Source organism: Rhopalosiphum padi, chromosome 2, assembly GCF_020882245.1.
Source record: "Rhopalosiphum padi isolate XX-2018 chromosome 2, ASM2088224v1, whole genome shotgun sequence".
Taxonomy (NCBI): domain Eukaryota; kingdom Metazoa; phylum Arthropoda; class Insecta; order Hemiptera; family Aphididae; genus Rhopalosiphum; species Rhopalosiphum padi.
Window position 1 is genome coordinate 52,753,701 of NC_083598.1, and position 19,856 is coordinate 52,773,556.

At 26.4% G+C, this 19,856-nt stretch overlaps 3 protein-coding genes and 1 long non-coding RNA gene across 6 annotated transcripts; 2 read left to right on the forward strand and 2 right to left on the reverse strand.

Moving 5' to 3' along the window:
• The first annotated feature begins 1,177 nt into the window (after positions 1-1,177).
• On the forward strand, positions 1,178-3,196 carry LOC132922883 (splicing factor 3B subunit 6). Its single transcript, XM_060986608.1, has 4 exons — positions 1,178-1,411; positions 1,512-1,630; positions 2,571-2,700; positions 2,767-3,196. Exons 1-4 carry the CDS (start codon positions 1,379-1,381, stop codon positions 2,857-2,859), a joined length of 375 nt encoding a protein of 124 aa, XP_060842591.1. The 5' UTR covers positions 1,178-1,378; the 3' UTR covers positions 2,860-3,196.
• Positions 3,197-3,732: 536 nt separating this feature from the next.
• LOC132919630 (uncharacterized) lies at positions 3,733-6,639 on the reverse strand. The gene is made up of 2 exons (XR_009660662.1): positions 6,516-6,639; positions 3,733-5,090 (listed from the first exon to the last, which is right to left on the reverse strand). It is a non-coding gene; the product is annotated as an uncharacterized LOC132919630 (long non-coding RNA).
• LOC132919627 (major facilitator superfamily domain-containing protein 12-like) lies at positions 5,020-16,046 on the forward strand. 3 transcript variants are annotated; one of them, XM_060981359.1, is made up of 10 exons: positions 5,020-5,349; positions 5,452-5,569; positions 6,624-6,932; positions 11,229-11,312; positions 11,419-11,614; positions 11,885-12,008; positions 12,194-12,547; positions 14,223-14,334; positions 15,544-15,694; positions 15,757-16,046. In XM_060981359.1, the coding sequence occupies exons 3-10, from the start codon at positions 6,665-6,667 to the stop codon at positions 15,911-15,913; spliced, it is 1,446 nt and encodes a 481-aa protein (XP_060837342.1). In that variant the 5' UTR covers positions 5,020-5,349; positions 5,452-5,569; positions 6,624-6,664; the 3' UTR covers positions 15,914-16,046. The 3 variants fall into 3 exon arrangements, with proteins under 3 accessions (XP_060837342.1, XP_060837340.1, XP_060837341.1); XM_060981357.1 differs by lacking the exon at positions 5,452-5,569 and having other exon boundaries at positions 5,021-5,349; XM_060981358.1 differs by lacking the exons at positions 5,020-5,349; positions 5,452-5,569 and having other exon boundaries at positions 6,524-6,932.
• Positions 16,007-18,444, reverse strand: LOC132919629 (large ribosomal subunit protein bL35m). Its single transcript, XM_060981363.1, has 4 exons — positions 18,224-18,444; positions 17,359-17,554; positions 16,640-16,747; positions 16,007-16,310 (listed from the first exon to the last, which is right to left on the reverse strand). Exons 1-4 carry the CDS (start codon positions 18,255-18,257, stop codon positions 16,079-16,081), a joined length of 570 nt encoding a protein of 189 aa, XP_060837346.1. The 5' UTR covers positions 18,258-18,444; the 3' UTR covers positions 16,007-16,078.
• Positions 18,445-19,856: the final 1,412 nt, after the last annotated feature.

Genomic DNA, 19,856 nt, shown 5'->3' on the forward strand with positions numbered 1-19,856 from the left:
CCAAAGGCAATAAAACAGATAAATAATAATGTTTTATTTTCGTGAATAAATCCTTCATAATAATAAAACAAATTAACACAATATCACAACTCGGTATCACAATTAAATCCCAGTGGCTTAGGCGTAGTGTTCATGGGGGGGGGGGCACGAAATATCAAGAAAATTAAAAAATTATTTTAATTTTTAATGATCTATGAAAATAATCGCTACAAAAATCTTAAATTGTACTTTACAAAAATTGATCAGGCCTCCGCGAAAAAAAATTCTGGCTACACCACTACATATCCCTAGGCAGTGACTAGGCGTGTATCGGGGCCGTCGCTCCGCTCCGCAAATCGAAAATATCCCTCGACTTGTTATGCAGAACCACTTCATGTAGGTCACAGGATAAAAACTAAAATATGACGTATTAATAATCATTAATATTAATACGAAAACGTAGGAAAGCAAGTATATACATTGTTTATTTACCGCTAGGTACTAGCATTGATCATATATTCATATATAATATATTATTTATAGTATTTATGTTTTATAATCTATATTCTATACCTTTATGGTACTATAGGTACCAATATTTTCTAGTAAAACCATTGTTTGTTTTCTAATTATATTTTATATTTATTAGTTAATGGTAGTTACATTTTAGGATATCTCGTACAGGTCTCTTTTTTGTTGTTTCTGAAATTAACAATATGTAGGCAGGGCATAAAATGTTAGTAACGCATTACCTTTAAAATATTTTAGAGTATTTGATATTTTTATTTAATATGACAAAATAAATGATGATACGGTAAAGTGGAAACTATGAATATTTATACCTAATCCACTGCAAAAATCATTGCACGCGCTAATTAAAGTGTAGCGATGGCCGATGGGCCGATGGCAGTGAATTATATTTCAAATTCAAACAATAACGTCTCTTAATTCCTATTTACCACGGACTAAGCACGGACTAAGATATAATATTATTAATATTATAACTGTGCTTATCAGTTATCCCTGTTTTTTTTTACTTAGAATTTAAGTCATTTTAATGTTAATTTTTTATGAAAACCCGGCTTTAGCGAGAATCATTTGTTTTAGTTGGCTACACTGTTGATATTAAAATTTAATTATATCTTATCTTTTTTTGTATTCATTTTTGTTTATCTTTATGTTTGTATTGTTGTGAAAATATGAAATGTGAATCACAATTATGAATTGTGATAGTATAATTTGTCATGGATAGTACTAATTAATTACGAACAGAGAATAATATCAACAATATTTTTTGCTATTTTTCAATTTATATGATATAATTTATGTTATATAATAAAATATTAAAATAATAATTTTAGATTTTTGATTTTTGTATAGTACATATTAAAAAATAAAAATGGCTCTTGCTAGCATGCAAAGGAAAACCAATGTAAGTAAAATTAATTGCATTGTTTTAAGTTTTAAAATATTGTTTGCTTATTATTATATAGAACTTTTGTTTAATGATTTGTTTTAATTATTTGTTTCAGGTACGATTGCCTCCAGAAATTAATAGGGTTCTTTACATTAGAAATTTACCTTATAAAATAACAGCTGAGGAAATGTACGATATTTTTGGAAAATATGGTGCCATTCGTCAAATTAGAGTGTATGTCTTCTATAACTATCATTTTATAAATCTGGGTAAAATAAGAATTTGAAGGATTACGAGGAAATACGATAATAGTCAATATTCCTAAAATGTTCAGTATTGCAGTTTTAAAGTTTTAGAACTAAAAACAACCAAGAGATCAAGTATGAAAAAATTAAAAAAAAATTTATTTTAGATAGGTACAATGATTAAAAAAAAAATATATTACATTTACATTTTAGATTTTATGAGGGAAAAAAAATTTCTTTTGACTATTATCAATTTTCCCCGTAGCCCTTCATTTGTTTAGATTTGTTAGGAATGATGTATCACCTTTAAAATTTAAAGCTTCAATAACCCAACATTTGTTTTTTTCTATATTACTTATAGTGGCATATGTATGATATTCTACCACCTCTTCCTTAAAGTTACAGTTACAGTTTTTGGCTAATAAAAAACATTACTAAACTTTTGCAATAATTGTTTTTATTACGGCTTAAAGATAACTTCAGTTAAATAGTCTAACAATTATATACTAAATTTAAGAATAAAACTTTATAATTTATTGTAACCAATTATTTTAATATATAATATACATAAGTATTTTTTTAATTACAAAATTGTTGTTTGAAATTTTTAAAACTATAATCTATCAAATTGTATGTATGACTTGTGGATTATTACTTTTATAATGTTATTTTTAATAGATATATAAAAATAAGCATTTAGAATAATTTTTAAATTTTAAAGTTGGTACTTTTCTATTTTGTTAAAAAATAAATTACATATTTATACATTGCAAAATGTTCATATATTATATTATTGTTTATAATACATTGTAATGCAATTATTGCAAATTTTTCAATGCATTCATTCATATAAGTTTTGAAAAGTTTAATTGATGCTATAAATTTTATTTTTCGCTAAATTTTAGTTCATATTAATTTTTATATTATAGAGGTAACACTCCAGATACAAGAGGAACAGCATTTGTAGTATATGAAGATATATTTGATGCAAAGAATGCCTGTGATCACTTGTCTGGATTCAATGTGTGCAACCGATACTTAGTGGTCTTATATTATCAAGTATAGTTTTCATTTGAATTATTTGTAAAAATATTGTATTAATATGCTCTGTTTTATAATGTTTAGTCTACCAAAGCATTTAAAAAATTGGATACAGACAAGAAGAAAGCAGAATTAGAAAAGGTTAAAATGAAATATGGCCTCAGTGAAGAAAATTAGAACTTAGCTAATTAATATTATCTGAAGACACTGACTAAAGACATATAATGTATATGGTATTGATTAACTATAACAATATATAAATTTAAATTAAGTAAAACAATTATTTAAATTTGTAATTTAATTTTGATTTATTTTATTTTAAATGTATTCAACTATAATCATCAGTCTATCATAGACTATAGTATTTATAGTTGACTGGACTGTATGTTATCATTAGGTTATAAGAGTTAAGAAAAAATTTATTTTTCAATGTCTTAATACCGAACCATATATACCGATAAATACTTGATTAAAATTATGAATATACACAATTAAAATAATTATAGTTTTCAAATTATTATCTAAATATTTTGTTTGTAATGATTAGTAATAACTAATGATTCAAGTTAGAATATATATAGATTTAAATTTTGGGATATAACTTGATTCATAAGTACTTATGTTAAGTTTGAAAGACTTTAATACCTTAATCTGAGGATAATAAACTTTACAAGATACTATTAGAAACTAGATAAGTGTTCTTGATTCATCAGTCACTAAAAAAGATCAACATAACATACATTTTAAATTAAATTTGACTGTTAAGCAGGCAAGTAGATATACCATTTAGCATTGACATAAGTAATAGTGAAATTGTGAAAAAACTACAATCTTTTTTGATTTTAAATATTTAAATCTTTTTGATTTAGTGAAGAAATTAGGACAGGTTTTTGAAATACCAGAGCAATTGTTTTAAGAAAGTAAAAAAAATACAGGCAATAGGTACCTATTGGAAAACTACTAATATCCTATCCTATTAGTTTTGAGTTATGACTAACATAGCATAGATACATCAAGTGGTGACTTTCAAATTCTGGGTAAATACTAAAATATAGACAGATTACGTTGATTATATTCTAAACCAATATTATTATTATTACAAATAGTTTTAGAAACACATTATGGCCATGAATCTGATTGTTAGTACTTATCACATAGGCATCAGACAGTGGTAAAAAGGATAGGTACACTAATAACTATAATAAATGTGTATTCATGTGTACGCACTAAAGACCTGCAAGGACTGGACCGAGTCGAGCATTAAAAAAAATAATAAAAAGGGTTAGATCAGACTTTTTTTTTGGTAGAACTTTTTGGGCTGGACTTAAACCAAAGTTAGATTGAACTATTTAAGAATTTTTTACATCTCGCCTAGGCATTTTTTTATTTTTTTTTTTTTTGTATGACTAATAATCATTATTTAAAACTAAAATGATAAGTTAACAGTTCGACATTGGAACCAGGGTGGGCCTAGGAGCCCAGCCCCCCCTTAGACATGTTATTTCATGGATTACCTATACCTACTATTCTGACAAAATTTTTAAATTATAAATAAAGTACCAATAAAATATTGTTGCCCCTCCCCCCCAGATCTTTGCTTTGGATCCGTGCCTGGTTGGAACAATCACGAATAACGAAAATTTTAATATTTTAAATAAAAATATTTCGAACTGGACCGGACCGGGCTTTTATTTATTAAAAAAATATTTTGGACCGGACATAAAAAACATCTTTGGGCTGGAACGGGCTTTTTAAGAGCTTAGGATGATTTTCGGGCTGGGCTTGGTCTTTTTTTTACATAATATCTTAGACCGGGCTTTAGAAAAAAATTGTAGGACCGAGCTGGGCCGTAAATTTCTGGCCCTTGCAGGTCTATAATATTACGCGTACACGTCACATGCATATACAATATACATAAATACATAATATATTATATATTTATATTTGAGTGTTATAATTTTGCAATAAATACGACCCAACGTATAAATTATTTTCAATATAGACATATTATTGTAAATAATATATGTGGACATGTGGTGAACCAGAAGAAGCCGGACGACTAGAGTAGTGCCGCTCAACTACACAGTATACACTATACAGTACGGGCTTGTCGTGACCGTCAGCCCCACCACACACGGCTCGCTCACATATTAATAACTATGGGCGTAGGTACCAGGATACCTACCTGCACTTATAATAATATTGTATATATACATTATATATCTACTTCTATTATATGTACATGTCGTGTTCGGGTTACATCACAACACGTTGGCGGAACCGCGCGGGCTTCCATCGTCGAAGAAACCCGTCGCAAGCCGCAGCTCAGTGTCTGTCGGCGATTCGTGCGACATCAGTTTGCTCGCTTTTTTCGTTAAAATCGTTAGTCACGATAAATAGTCGTGTGCCTGCGGACAATATAATATTTAAACATCGTAATAGCTATAAATTTCACGCGGTATAAATCGGCTGGAGTGTCTATATATATACTTATATACATAGTAATATATTATCTTAGATATTTGCGTATCGGCTGTACCATAAGACGACCGATAGATATTATAAACCTTTTATATCCGAGAGCTGAAGTTTAGATGGTTTATCTGCGTGGAAGAAAAGAACAAATAATATAATATGGTTCATATTTTATTATAATGCGTATTTCAGGTACCTACGTACATAATTATATATTTATACATTGTAAATTAAACATTACCTATCACCTATGTATGTAATATTGTAATAATAGTTACGTATGTACTTATATAGTTATACATGATAATATATTATTAAATCGCATGAGAGATAAAAACTATATTTCTATACGACGTTCAAATCAGTGGAAAATCCAAACGGACGAGACTCGGGGATTTCACCGTATACTTAAGTACTTACATAATTCCACATTTTTAAAGAAATATTTTATTTTTATTTATAAATTTAAATACCTAATTAATAAATAAAAAAAATTATTATACATGTATTGCAAGTCTTGGATCCTAAACATTTTTAATAAATACAGTATTTATTAATTATTTTTAGATGTTATATATTTTATATTTGCTATAATTTTTTATTAACTATAACTTTACCTTTACCCATTTCATATTTGTGTATTACTATTTTTATATACAAAAATAAGAGAAATTTAAAATTATGGCAATGCACTTATTTATATTTTTGTTTGTTTATAATATAATATTAAAATTAGATGCCGGGTTTATATATAATTATTTTAATTTTCTTTTAAAATATCAGATATATGATGTTTTATGTCATAAAAACGTAAAATATTCTTTTAATATTCTATAAAATAAAAAAAATTATTAAAATTATTCAGTTAAAATTTATTTATTTTTTACAATAAAAATTATTTTGTGCATAAACAATATGTAATATAATTATTAATTATTTCTTTTGGAAAAATATTTACAAAATAAAAATATTATTTTTATTCTCAACTATTTTCTAATGTACTAAATAATATTCTCTAGCCCCTAAAATATGTTTTTTTTTTATGAATTATATGTTTCATAATTCGTAAATATATCTTACTCTCATTTAATTATACTTCTACAAATCCAAGTTAGGTTGAGACAAAAATGGTATGAGGATTATATATTCTTATTCTATTGTTCTTAGTGTTCTTACATGATCACCGATATTTTTGTCATACAAATGTAGGTACAACATTCGAAAGACCCTGCAGATATACCTAAATGATTATACAAAAATACGCTCATATGATAGATTTGATATTTATATAATGTTACTATTTAACTTACATTGATTTTGATTATAAATACTACTAGACACTAATCAATGCTACTTACTTTCAAATAAATACTCCCCCGCGGATTTTCGCTCTCGATTTGTCCCTAGTTCGAATATCTAGGTAGTTGATATATTTAATTTACATTGATTGTAATCGTTAACCACAGTTAGGTTCGATACGAATCGATAATAATAAACGTTATACGCGATGATGGATCGGTGCGAGAACTGCGGCGATGAATACGAACGGCTGCTGAGCGAAGAGGATGACCGTTCGTCGGCGGCCGAGGATCAACACAACGAACACACGCTGCATCATCGGCAGCGGCCCGTGGATACCGGTCGGCGCGTCGCCTACGGCTTCGGACACGTATTCAACGACATCACCGCGGCCATTTGGTTCTCTTACACCATGGTGTTCATGCAAAACGTTGTTGGTGTGCCCGCGACCACCGCTGGATTTTTGCTGTTTTTTGGCTAGTATTTACACGATACATAATAGTAATAAATAAACATACATTCATACAAATATATTATATACCTACCTATTACCATAGGCGCAACTTAGAGAGGGCTTCATTATACCTACATTATATATTTTTATTCAAATAATTGAAACACATATTATTTAGTAATAAATCAAAAATATTAATTTATAACTTAAATAGTAAAAGAAAGTCAAACCATCATAATTTACCTGTTCACAACGATGAGTTTATTGATGAAGACCATTAACTAAGATGTTCATCAAAAATCTATACAATCTAACAAAACAAAACACGATAATAATATTACAAATGCATGTTAAGAACGAAATTAAATAAGTGTAAGATAGTTTTGGCTTAGTATAAAATACAGCTCTAATATAGTAATATTTATTTTATTTTAATAACTATTTTATTTTCTGTAATCAATGACAACTCTATATGACAAAATAATAATTATTTTTTATGAATGTAGCGAGCATAAAATTTGTTTAACCTGCATACATAAAAAATAAAAATATAAAAAATGTTGAGCAGTTCTAAAAATTCCTTAGTGGAAGTTCTGCTATACCTATTTAGTTTAGGTTTTACGCGTGACTAAGTTGATTCTCAGTCATAAGTTCATGACAAAGCCACTTATATTTAAATATTTATTGGTAGATTATAATTGACAACTATACGTGTAGGCGTGTAGCCGTATTGGTACTAGCTAGGTATACGTATAAGATAGTTTTAAAATTTTAGTATAGAATAATTAAAAAGTATGCCTATTTATTATTTATAATTTACAATAAGTATACTAATTGTAAGAAATAAAATGCTTCGGCACGTTAAGGGTCCCAATTTTTTCATCAAAATTGTGCTTCTGTTTATTAGCTATTACAAATTAGTAATATTACAATATTATACTTAGGTTAGTCTGATGGGCAATCTATCTGTGACGCCGTATTATAAATGGCGTTTGCTAATTGTTGGTATTTTAATTTGAATGCATCTGTGTATACCTCAATTTCAAATAAATTAGAATAATTAGATCACATGATTGTCATGATCATAATATGCAAGTTGGTATCGGTCAATATATACTGTTTATGTACCCCGCATGTCGGTCATAGAATTATTATCATCGAGTTGAATATTACTGTAATTTGATCGTAATTTTTGTGGTTTAAATTGTAATATGGTATAATAATTATTACATAATATCATAATTTATGTCATCGACGTTATCGTGTGTATGTATAGTGTATATTTAACTACGTAAGAAAATTTACATTAAAGTATAGGTATGATACCCATAAGGCCATAACCCATGAACATATAACTGCTTCACTGACTGATTCAAAACTAACTAATATTCAAAACTATATCCAACCAGAGACAAAAGATTTGTATGATATCTTTGTATTAAACAATAATACGTAGACGGTATAGACATTATAGACATATCACATATGCATATTAATTAACAGGAAACTGTAGTAAGTTAGCTATTAAATTTTTTTAGTATTTTTAAATGTATTTAGTATACCAAGTTTGAATAATCTATTGATATATATTATTCAATACCTATCTAGTATCTACAAAATATATTATGAATAGCTATAATTTGCACTGTATGAAATACTGCAACCAGTGGCGTGCAGTAAACTTGAAATTTTTCAGAATAGCTAATATTTTATTAAAATATTCCCAATCCAATAAAGTAATTTATTGTCATATTTTTACTAACTGCCACAGTTAATACTAAAATACTAGGTATAAGGTATATACTATATAGTTCATACTAAATAAGGTATTATCCACTCGCCAACCACTCCATAAAAAATTCAACGGATTATCCACTTTGCCACGCTAAGATTCAAAGATTCCGATTTTCGCTCATCTTAAATTATAAGATGTCAGTTTTGAGTTAGGTAATCATCTATTACTTAAACTATTATTATTTTAAAATTGAAAGAAATTTCTAAGCAAAGTCCGGGGTTATAAAATTATTAAATAGTTAGTTAAGATTTCTGAGGTTATATAAAACAATTTTAGTATGATACTATGATTGCATAATATACATATTTTATTTTTTTTACAATAATACGCCATACAGCTATTTAGTTAAATCAAAGTAGCAAGATAAGATTAAGTAAATTAAATTAAGATCACAATATTAAGTAACTAAATATATACAATAGTATTATAATATACATTTTAAGAGAGAGAAAATAGAGGTTCAAATTGGCTTGTAGCATACAACGACGGAATGTTGGTCTTATAGACATTTTTGATAAAAATATTGGCGGAGAAAAATACAAGAACTAGGCTTGGCTTCAGACTATATCCTAAATAATGAAATAGGCAAGTACTTAGCATTGGATTATCATTTATCTTTCCTAAAACCACACGAAATTGGAGATTTTTTTCGATTGAAATGTTTGCTATTCAGCTAGATGAACACACAACTATAGAGTTTTCTAACTATTATGTAGATACATACATAAATTAAAATTCAATATTTCCTCCGGAATTATGGGCAGAAAAAAGTTCTTAACTCACAAAGAACAACTAACTAACTAATGTGATTGATTATGACTTATAATTTATATTATTATGACATTATTGTATTTTTACAATTAAATTTCAATTTGTTTTATATAACTTGGTATATCTTTATTATGACAATATCACTTTAGGAACTACTTACAATAATTAACTGTAGGTGAAAAAGTAATACCAATTACGTTCCGGACACAATTCGTTCAAAAAGGTTCGTCTACCTATTTTGGTATGCAATTCGTGTGTACCCACTGTACCCGAATGAAACGAGTAGATGTGGAATAGGACAAAACAACTTAAAGTGCGAGAGGGTGTTTTGGGAGTTTAACAATTGCGCTTAAAATGACCTTTTAATATACCAATTGAGCTCTGTCTTTTTTGGGTCGATATACCAACTGCGCTCTGTCTTGTTTGGATAGATAGACCAATAAAATTGCGCTCAGTTGTTTTCAGAGTTTATAATATTATTCTACATTACACCTAGTATATAAAAATACTTTTATAAAAATATGTATTTTAAATAGATTTATAGGTACTATTATAAGCTTGTAGCTTGTCGTATTTTCCCGTAATTTCGTATACGTTTTGCTGTAAATTAAGTATATTTGAATGTATATTAGTAAGCTATATTTAATTGTGTATACAATTACATATGTAACTTATTCCGCCGTGTAGTAACTTACATATGTCTATGTAAAAATAAGGAACCTAAAATATAAGTAGCGCAATAATTAGTGTCCTGACCTAAAATTTAAGCGGCGCAATTGGTATACTGACCTAAAGGCTAAAATACAAAGTATAGTTTTAGGCGCAACTGGTCCATGCCCGGTGTTTTAAAGTTAATTTGAAATAATAACATGAGAAATACGATTTTGCTGTTAAGTAGATTTTTAATGAAAGTTTAATTACTAATTAGCCGCACGCATACCGGTCAGCTAAAGAAGCTAACCACAGATGTGCCAATACTGGAGTGAAATTACGAGGGGGACAATCTATTTCGTAAACAAATAGATGATAAACTTTAATAACTTGCGTTGAACTCTTTCGAGTTGATAAGATGATGTAGCCGCAGGAGGATCACAGAGGCCATAAACCGTATTGTATATATACGCACTGTATAAAGCGTTTAGTGAGATAGACAATTTGAACTCTTGTGCAAGGTAATTGATTGATAAAACCTAAGATTTTTAGTGTCTTACAACAAATATTATCAATATGAAGATTGATTCTAAATTTGGCAGTAAGAATAAAGCCTATAGGTATGAAACTGAGCCATTAAATGACAAAATAGGATTATTCCGATTATTTTTAATGGTGAACGTAAATTTAAATACGGTCTCTGACATGGGTAAAAGTTATGGAATGACATTTAGAAATATTGAACTATATCTATATAGACATAAGGTAGTAAGGGTCATAAAGGACTAAGGGCTCTATAGTCTGTTTATTATTCTGAAGTAAATATTATAATAATTATTATTTTATTATATTATTGTATTGTACATATATGAAAATGATCTGTGAAAGCTTAAAATAAAATATAAGGAATGAAAGAAATACACAAGAATAATAACAATATAACCCATAAATAAATTTTAATATTACGTTAAGATTTAAGTATACTATGTATGGTTTATTATCATAACAATATAAATAGGTATACATTTTAAATCATTTTTCATTTTTTTATGTACAAAGTAGTTACATTGTGTATAATATTTATACTATTTTTAAATACAGGTCAAACTGTAGACGCAATAGCAACACCATTTGTGGGAATCATAGTTGACAAATTTGGAAAAAAGAAAAATTGGGTGCTGTTAGGTAAATACGATTTTACATAATATATTCGAGTATAATATAAATGTATTTTTATAATATAATATTATTACATAAGTAAGAACTAATTAAATATTCACACAATTTCCAGGAACTGTGATGGAAGCCATAAGCTTTCCATTAATATATTACGTTTGGAATTTATCGATTTTCGTAACTACCTTGATTTATATCTGCGCGATATTAACATTCCAAATGGCCTGGGCTCTTGTTCAAATTTCTCATTTGTCGTTGATACCAGAGCTAACTGATTTGTCTTTAGAAAGAGGCAAATTAACTTCAATAAGGTGCGTTTGATATAGTTTATTATATAATTACTTGTTATATGTATGATAATTAATATGAATAGTATGATGAACGACCGTTGTACATATTATAGAGTGGTAAATATTTAATTCATCAACCAATAAGCGAAAAAAATAATATTATTTTCATTATTTGTGTAAAATTTTTATAGGACTATCTACATAAATTATAGGTACCTTTAAAATTTGTTGGTATCATTTTAGTACCTACTACCTACATCATATCTAATTGAAATTATTTTGTGTTTTTAGATACGTATTCACAGTGTCCACGAATATTTTAATGTTCATCATCGCTTGGTTAGTGTTCAGAGGTGTAAGGAATAACGGCAATGTGGGTAGTCTCATTGGCCCTAATGACTCAGAAAAATTTCAAGTTAGTTTTAAAATATATCGAAGGTCTACAGAATATACTGTACCTACACCTATGTCCTATATTATAATTATACTTACTCATAATTTATAAATTATGATTAATAGATATTATATAATTACTATTACTTTAGGTGTTTATTAATTTGTCTACGTATTTAATTATGTTATTTATTATGTCATATATAGATGTTAGCGTTAATTGCTACTACGATCGGAGTGTTCTCTGCGTTTATTTTCCACGGACTATTGAAACGTCCACGAAATATCAATAAGAAATCGATGTACAGGCAGAATCGACAGATAAATTTCGATAAAATACTAAAATTTTGTAAAAACGTTCATCTGTATCAAGTGGCTATTGTGTTTACAACTTGTAAGCTGCTGATAAATATTGCTCTGATATATATACCACTTTTTATAAACGAATCGGCTATTGACGAATCTGGTACCATAGCTAGCATTCCGTTGGTGGCATATGTATCTTCTTTGATCACATCTATTGGTGTGGAATACGTTAAACCGTGTTTAAAATCTGATAAAGTAAGTTTGAATAGAATTTTTATACTACGACGAGAATAGTCACAAAGCTTGTAAAAATAAAAGCTGAAAATTAATCATAGATTAACTCCCTTCCCTTCGTTATTAAAAATAAATACCTAATGTTAAATATTTTATAACTGTGTACAATTATACGTATAAATGTATAATATTAAGATCAATAATCTTATTAGAAAATTGTGTTTCTATATTTATTAAAGGTAGATCATTGACTCTGTTTTGGGTCATAGTCGATCTTTTACATATTTTGATTCTCTATAACTATGAAATAAAAATACACTTGTACAAGCTACATAACAAATATTAATATATTGCATAAGTAGGTACATATATTATAATTGTTAAATATTTTACATATTGAACCCATGGCATTTTTTATCTAATGATTCGGTTTTAACTGCAAGATTCAAAAGTAAAAATATATAGAGAGGTTATAAACTTTAAGGTAGGTATTGAGGACCAAGATAAATAGTAATTAGTAGGTTGAACTTGAACTACCTAAGTGTTGAAAATATCTTTGTATAGGTACCTATATATTTTATTATTAATTATTATGATACTTACTAATTAGTAATTATTACTATATCATATAAAATATACGTTTGTATAATATTGTTATTAACTTATAAATTAAAAGTTTATACTAGTTTACAGTAATATCGATGTATGCCTAGACACAAGCACATGAAGTACCTACCTTTAAAATGGTTGATTTGTGTACTTAGGTTCTTAGTAAAATTAGCTTAAAATTAATCTAAATATTTTTTAAATATCATTGTGCATAACATCATAATGTACCTAAGTAATGACAAAAAGTCATATGTCTTTACAAAATATCAAAAATCTTTCGAGAAGAAATACTCATTTTACGGGCGAGTATGCAAAGTTAGATATATTTCAAAAGGCATTGGGATTATTTTATCTTTGATTCAATTTGCTACGATAAATGATTCTCAAAATCGAATATTATACCATTGTTTATACGAATTCACAAAAATAAAACAAACTTCATTGTAAAACTAATAAGCAATATGCATCCACCATTTTGCTCTGAATCTAAAAATAACATAAATACCTATATATTTTATTTTATTTTTTTGATAAATATTTAGTACCTAAGTAGTAGGTATATCTATATACCTAGTTTATCATTTATTCTAATGAATACGCAGTAAGCAAAATTCTCTATCCACTTGATTTTACTATAAAGTAAGTAGTAGCACAGAATAAGATTAGAAACTCTCTAATAATAAGGGTTCTTGTAGTATTATCTTAACATAAGTATTAAGTAATCTAGAAAAATCACTTACCTTTACCTACTTACGTCTTATCCAATATTACAGCCGTTTCTATTCCTCAGGACATCCAAGGTTGAGTTAGGTTAGATTGTGCTTTTTTTAAAAAAAAGTGTATCAATCCAACACTAGTTTTAATTCAATACATTTAATTAAACAATATTTAAAAAAAAAATTAATTTTATGCAAAATATATATTACCTAGTAATTAATAATTAGTGTCTACATTACTTATAGAGGAAAATATTTCAAATGTTTTTACAAAAAAAAAAAATAAATGTTTGAAACTCTTTAGAAATCATATATCAATTGTTGTACCTATTAATTAACCATGTAAGGTAATATTCTGTTTATGTTTTTAGGTGATCTTTACAATTGGTAGTGTAATATCAATTTTTGGATCATTATTAGTATTCTTCAATCCTAATAACGAATTGACTTATCACTACTTATGTTTAGCTGCTGTATGCTTTGGTAATACATTTTTAATTATTTAACAATAAAAATAAGTAAATATTAAAATAAATTATACCTATCTGACTATAGAATACATTTATACAAATGTCTGTAATGATGGGCTATAATATAATAATATATGCATTGTGTAGTGTATGTTAGGTATCTACTATTTACTTTTTTTAATATTATTTATAAAGTACATTTAACTATTTCTCCTTTTTAGTCATGTTTGCATAGGTGTGCGCAGACTTTAATTTTCGGCCGAGCCTGGAAGAATTAGTGCCCCTAATTTTTTTTTAACACATTAACATAGATTCTAATTGTAAATTTAAAACTGTATAATATTTATATATATAAATAGAATTAATTTGTATGTGCACAAAACATTAATGTGCTAGACATAGCCACATAGGTACTTGTATATTTTTAAAGTTAAAATAAAATTATATATTATATTAATATATACCTAATGCATATTATATGTAACTATACATATAAACTTAGTAATATATATAAATGTGTTTAATTATGTAATAATTTTAATTAAAGGATTATAATTTAATTTTCCTATTTCCCATAGGCGATAGACCATAGTTTATACTATAGTACTTCTATAGTCATTTAGTACACAATATTTTAGTCAGATGAATAAATCAATACAAATAATGTAATGGTACACAAATATTTTTAATTGTATTTCACTATTATGACAAATACAATTTTCATGATCTCTATATGAATACATTGATATTGATCGAGTTAAATATAATATAGGTACACAAATTTGAAATTTTATTATACCCCTAAAAAGATACTGGTTGAGCACACACCTATGGTCATGAAGAAGTCTGTACGAGTTTCAAATATAAATGTACAATGCACATACTATTTTATTTAAAGCTGTGAAGGTTAAATAGTTTTACCTAATCACTTTATAATTGTTGTTTAAATACAGTAAGTTAGTAAATAATATGTTTTTATATTAGCAGGTACAACCTTTTTCTAAATTATAATTAAAATTTAAATAGTGAATTGTGAATATTATTTTTGTATGATATTATTTCAAGAACCATAATAATTATGCATATTATTTGTATTTATAATATTTAAATAATAAAATAGTAATGAAAAAATTAAAAATTATCTTCTATTTATCATTTCATTATGGTTAAAGTTGGAAAAATAAAAACTATTAATTCATTTTATTTACAATTTATTTCTCAGGTTCAGGAAGTGCAATAACTTCAGTGTTGAGCCTTAGTGTCACCGCAAACCTTATTGGAAATGATACAGATTGTGGAGCTTCCATATACAGTTCAGTTACATTTTCTGACAAATTAATTAATGGTTTAGTTATCATTGGAATAGAATTTATGTAAGAAGTTAAAAAAATTGTCATCAATTAATGAAAATCTAATGATTATATTTTTTGTTTAGGAAATGCACAGATTTGGAAAAATGTTCACATTATTATAGAGATGTGTTGGCATTTAGCAGTGGATCACTTGCACTCATTGGTTTATTGGTGTTTTTAACAATACCAAAAATACTTATAAAAGCAACAAAGAGTTCATCATCTCATATAGTTATTTAAATTTAATTGTACAAATAAAATATGTTCCTTTGTTATTTTTAGGCAGTAAACATATTTTGACTATATTAGTAGATAAAAATAAGTAATAACATATAATTTTAATATAATATATTTACGAAGTGTTATTTCTATATTTCTTACAATTCTTATTACAACTGTTTTACACTAAGATATTGGAGTTTTTCTAGTATATAGAAATTCTTCTCTATCGTGGTAAGGTTCATATGGATCATCTGGATAAAACCTCCTTTTCTTCCAATATTTTGTTGTCATTTTATCTAAAAGGGTAGACTGTTTGGCGTTACAAAACACATGTTGTCTCAGTCTTCGTTTTCTAGCTGCTGGTTTTTTCCACATCTTCTTTTGTCGTCCACATTTTGTTCGAATCCATATACCCCTAAAAAATGTATACAATAGAATAATATTAAACAAAAAATATTATGTTGAAATAAATAAAGTATATTATTTTTATTTTGTGTTTTAAATATTTATTTTAATGTAATTGATAAAATATACTTTAATATAATATAAAAATTATTAAGTAAAAATAAATAAATTTATATATTTTTGAATAAATTAGCAATAAAATATAATTTAAATACATATTATATCAATAGATTTAAAAAAAAAAAAATACTAAAAATTAAATAGATATACAATAACATAATAATTTAAATTCAAAAATTAAGTAAAAAGGTTAAATTTGTTAAATATTTAAAGAATTACCATCCTAAACGATAAAATCGATCAACAACTGTTTTTACAGTTTTCCTTTTTCCCTTTTGTAATGAAAATTTTGTTAGGTTCCTGTTTTGTTGAAGATTGAAATCAACCCTAAAATAAAATACATTTTTTAATAAAAGCTAAATACAAATAAAGTAACTAAATTATTATTATAAATTTAATTGGAAGATAGATATTTGTCCATCTCGGTTAGATCACACCTCTAGATTAAATTGATTTTCGCTATCAGGTCTTGGTTTTGATGAACAGTTAAGATTGTATAAAAATGCAAATTAAGTTGTTGATGGAATAATGAAGTGATGGTTCTAAAAGCGTGGCACTCTATGCACATTTTCCACACCCATTACTACCATAGAAGCTGGCTGCCTGAGATTACTCTCATATGAGAGAAAGTATACTAATTTAGATGCAAGTATATAATATTTTGTTATACAGTGTAATCTTATGTGGAAGCATTATATTATAAAATATGTATAATACAAATTGTTTTAATACATAATAGACATTAAGTTAAATGGAATCATCAAAGGTTTTAAATCAGATCGTAGTTTTAAGTTTTGAAAAAAATAAATTCTTATATTACTTCACAATTAATTTATAATTGAATTATCAAACATTAACATAAATTTCCATTTTCTAATTTGGCTGGATATTCTAATATGCTATAAATTTATATTATATAAATGACATACAGTACTTACATTAAATTAGTATGAGCAATAGATGTATTCTTGTTCAAAATTCCTACTGTTGATTTAAAATTGGAGGATAAAATGGACGAATAAAACCTTTTTGTTTCAAAATTGGTAATGCTCTTATTTATAGAACTAAATAGATTAGATCCTGTAGATTTACTTGGAACATTCTCTATTTGTAGCCGCATAAGGCGAACACCTCCTGAAAATAAAAAATATTATTAACCATGTCTTAACACCAACTTTATTTTCACTTATTTTTGTGATTTTAATCCTACAAAATAGCAAATTTACATACAGTTAAACTGATTTTTTCTTACTAGCTTCAAAATTAAAGTGAACTGTATTATTATCAAAGTAAAAGGTAAGAACATTATATTCTGTGCTTAAGCATTGACTTTTTTCAATATTTTAGTATTTAACTTGTAATATTTACAACATTTATATCTGTTTAAAAATTTAAATATTGATAAAAGCCAACATCTAAGCATAGATGTTTTACCTTTAACTTTGATAAAAGATCAATTCATTCTAATATTAAATATAACAAGTCATAATTGGTTCGACTGAATGTAAATTTGCAATTTGGTATGTTTGTAAGACAATGATATAACATGAGGGTACAAGGTTTTCTTAATAGATTTCTACCTCGTTAAAACTTATTTTACATTTAAAGCATAAAATATCTGTAGAAATTTACTCGCACAAAACATTAAAAACTAATTTAGTATAACTTAGCTGTGATCAGTTGATGATATATTTTCATTAACTAAGTTCATGTAAATAATAAGTTTATGTAAGTTCTTAAGCAAACATTTGATTTATTAAGTCTAAAAAATTGTCTAAAGTAATAATAAATTATGGTACTAACCGGATATAATAGAACTACAGGCTCGTCTAAACATGGTTTTGACGGATATTGTAATTGACAATTGTTACAAGTAAATAAATAATTATATTATTTACTTAAAATAATGGTAAATTATAAAACTGACCATAGTTGATAATAATTAATAAGTAATAACTGACTGACTGAGAAATAAATGCGATCACAATTTAAGATATTTCTTTGAAAATAATTGCACTTTTCGTTTATCAGTGTATCGGTTCTTGATAAGGGAGTAACCGCAATATTGCAAATGGAATTGCCTATGTATAACATATAAGGAGTTCGTAAATATATTTATTTTCAAGATTCGAGTCTTAAAATTAGATAGATAATAAGTTATTATCTGTTATTATGGAGCTAACAATTATAACAATAGTCGTATTTATTTTATTTTAGATACTGAACAGAGTGATGAATGTATTGATTTTACAATGATGTGTGTTTTTTTTTTATTTTTGTGTCTGTCATCACTTTTTGTAGTAGTAATAATGCTTTGATTTTTTACTTCAGACCCTCTTTGTAAAGGCAATTGAATCTAGTTGGAACTTTAGGGGGTCAAAAGTAAAAAATTTTCAATAGTTTTCAAAAGCGTCGGGAAAAACCCTGAAAAAATAACGGAAAAACGGGAATTTTTACGCATAACCACTTTTTGACAAAATCGATTTTTTGATTTTGCTGTAACTCAAAAACGAATTATTGTAAATACTTGAAATTTTCACCAAATGTTTATATTATGGTTATCTATTTACGATTAAATTTTCAAAATATTTAGAATTTTGTTAAAACTATATATAGACCATTGAAATTTTTCTAAATTTTTTTTCTTGAAATACTGATAAAAGGGTAGTTAAAAAAATCTTTAAAATTTAATACAAGGTTTATTATAAGTTTTTCTTATTGTAGTAAAAAAAAAATCAAAAGTCGTTAGTCACAATTTTTGTTCATAAGCATTAAAAGTTCAAATGTTTTCAAAATATATCTAAAACGCGAAAATTTGCAAGGAATTTTGAAGTTGAAAATTCATAAAATTGTTGTAATTTATATCTAAATCTAAAAAACCCAGCACAAGGTTCTCCATAACTTTTTATTCAAATAACTGTAAAAAAAAATTTCAGCGTCAATATAGAAAAAATTTTATGAGCGTATGAAATTTATTTTTTTACGAAGTCTAGTAAAATAACGATATATTACAATTTAATAATATATAATAATAATATTTAATAATATCTTACTAATTATCCTAGACTGACAAAACATCTCCGTTAAGAATCGTTTTTCGTATATAATGATACCTGTCATTGCATTCAAATTTAACACATCCATTATAGTGACCTATTCTCCGTCTCTACTATGCAGCAGAGCGATATCAACTTGCCCACCTTTTTACTTTCTTGATTTTTAATCAAGTAAGTATGTTAAATGAAATGAAAAAAGTCTGAATTTGTAAAACTTTAAGAATTTTTGTTATAGGAAAATGATAAAAATGTAACTCAGTTGTAATGAGTGGGTGGATCATTAAGCTATAGCTTTAACATAAAATATTAAGTGTCCATCTCTACTATACAGCAGAGCGATATCCACTTACCCATCTTTTTTTTCAGATTATTTTATGAAA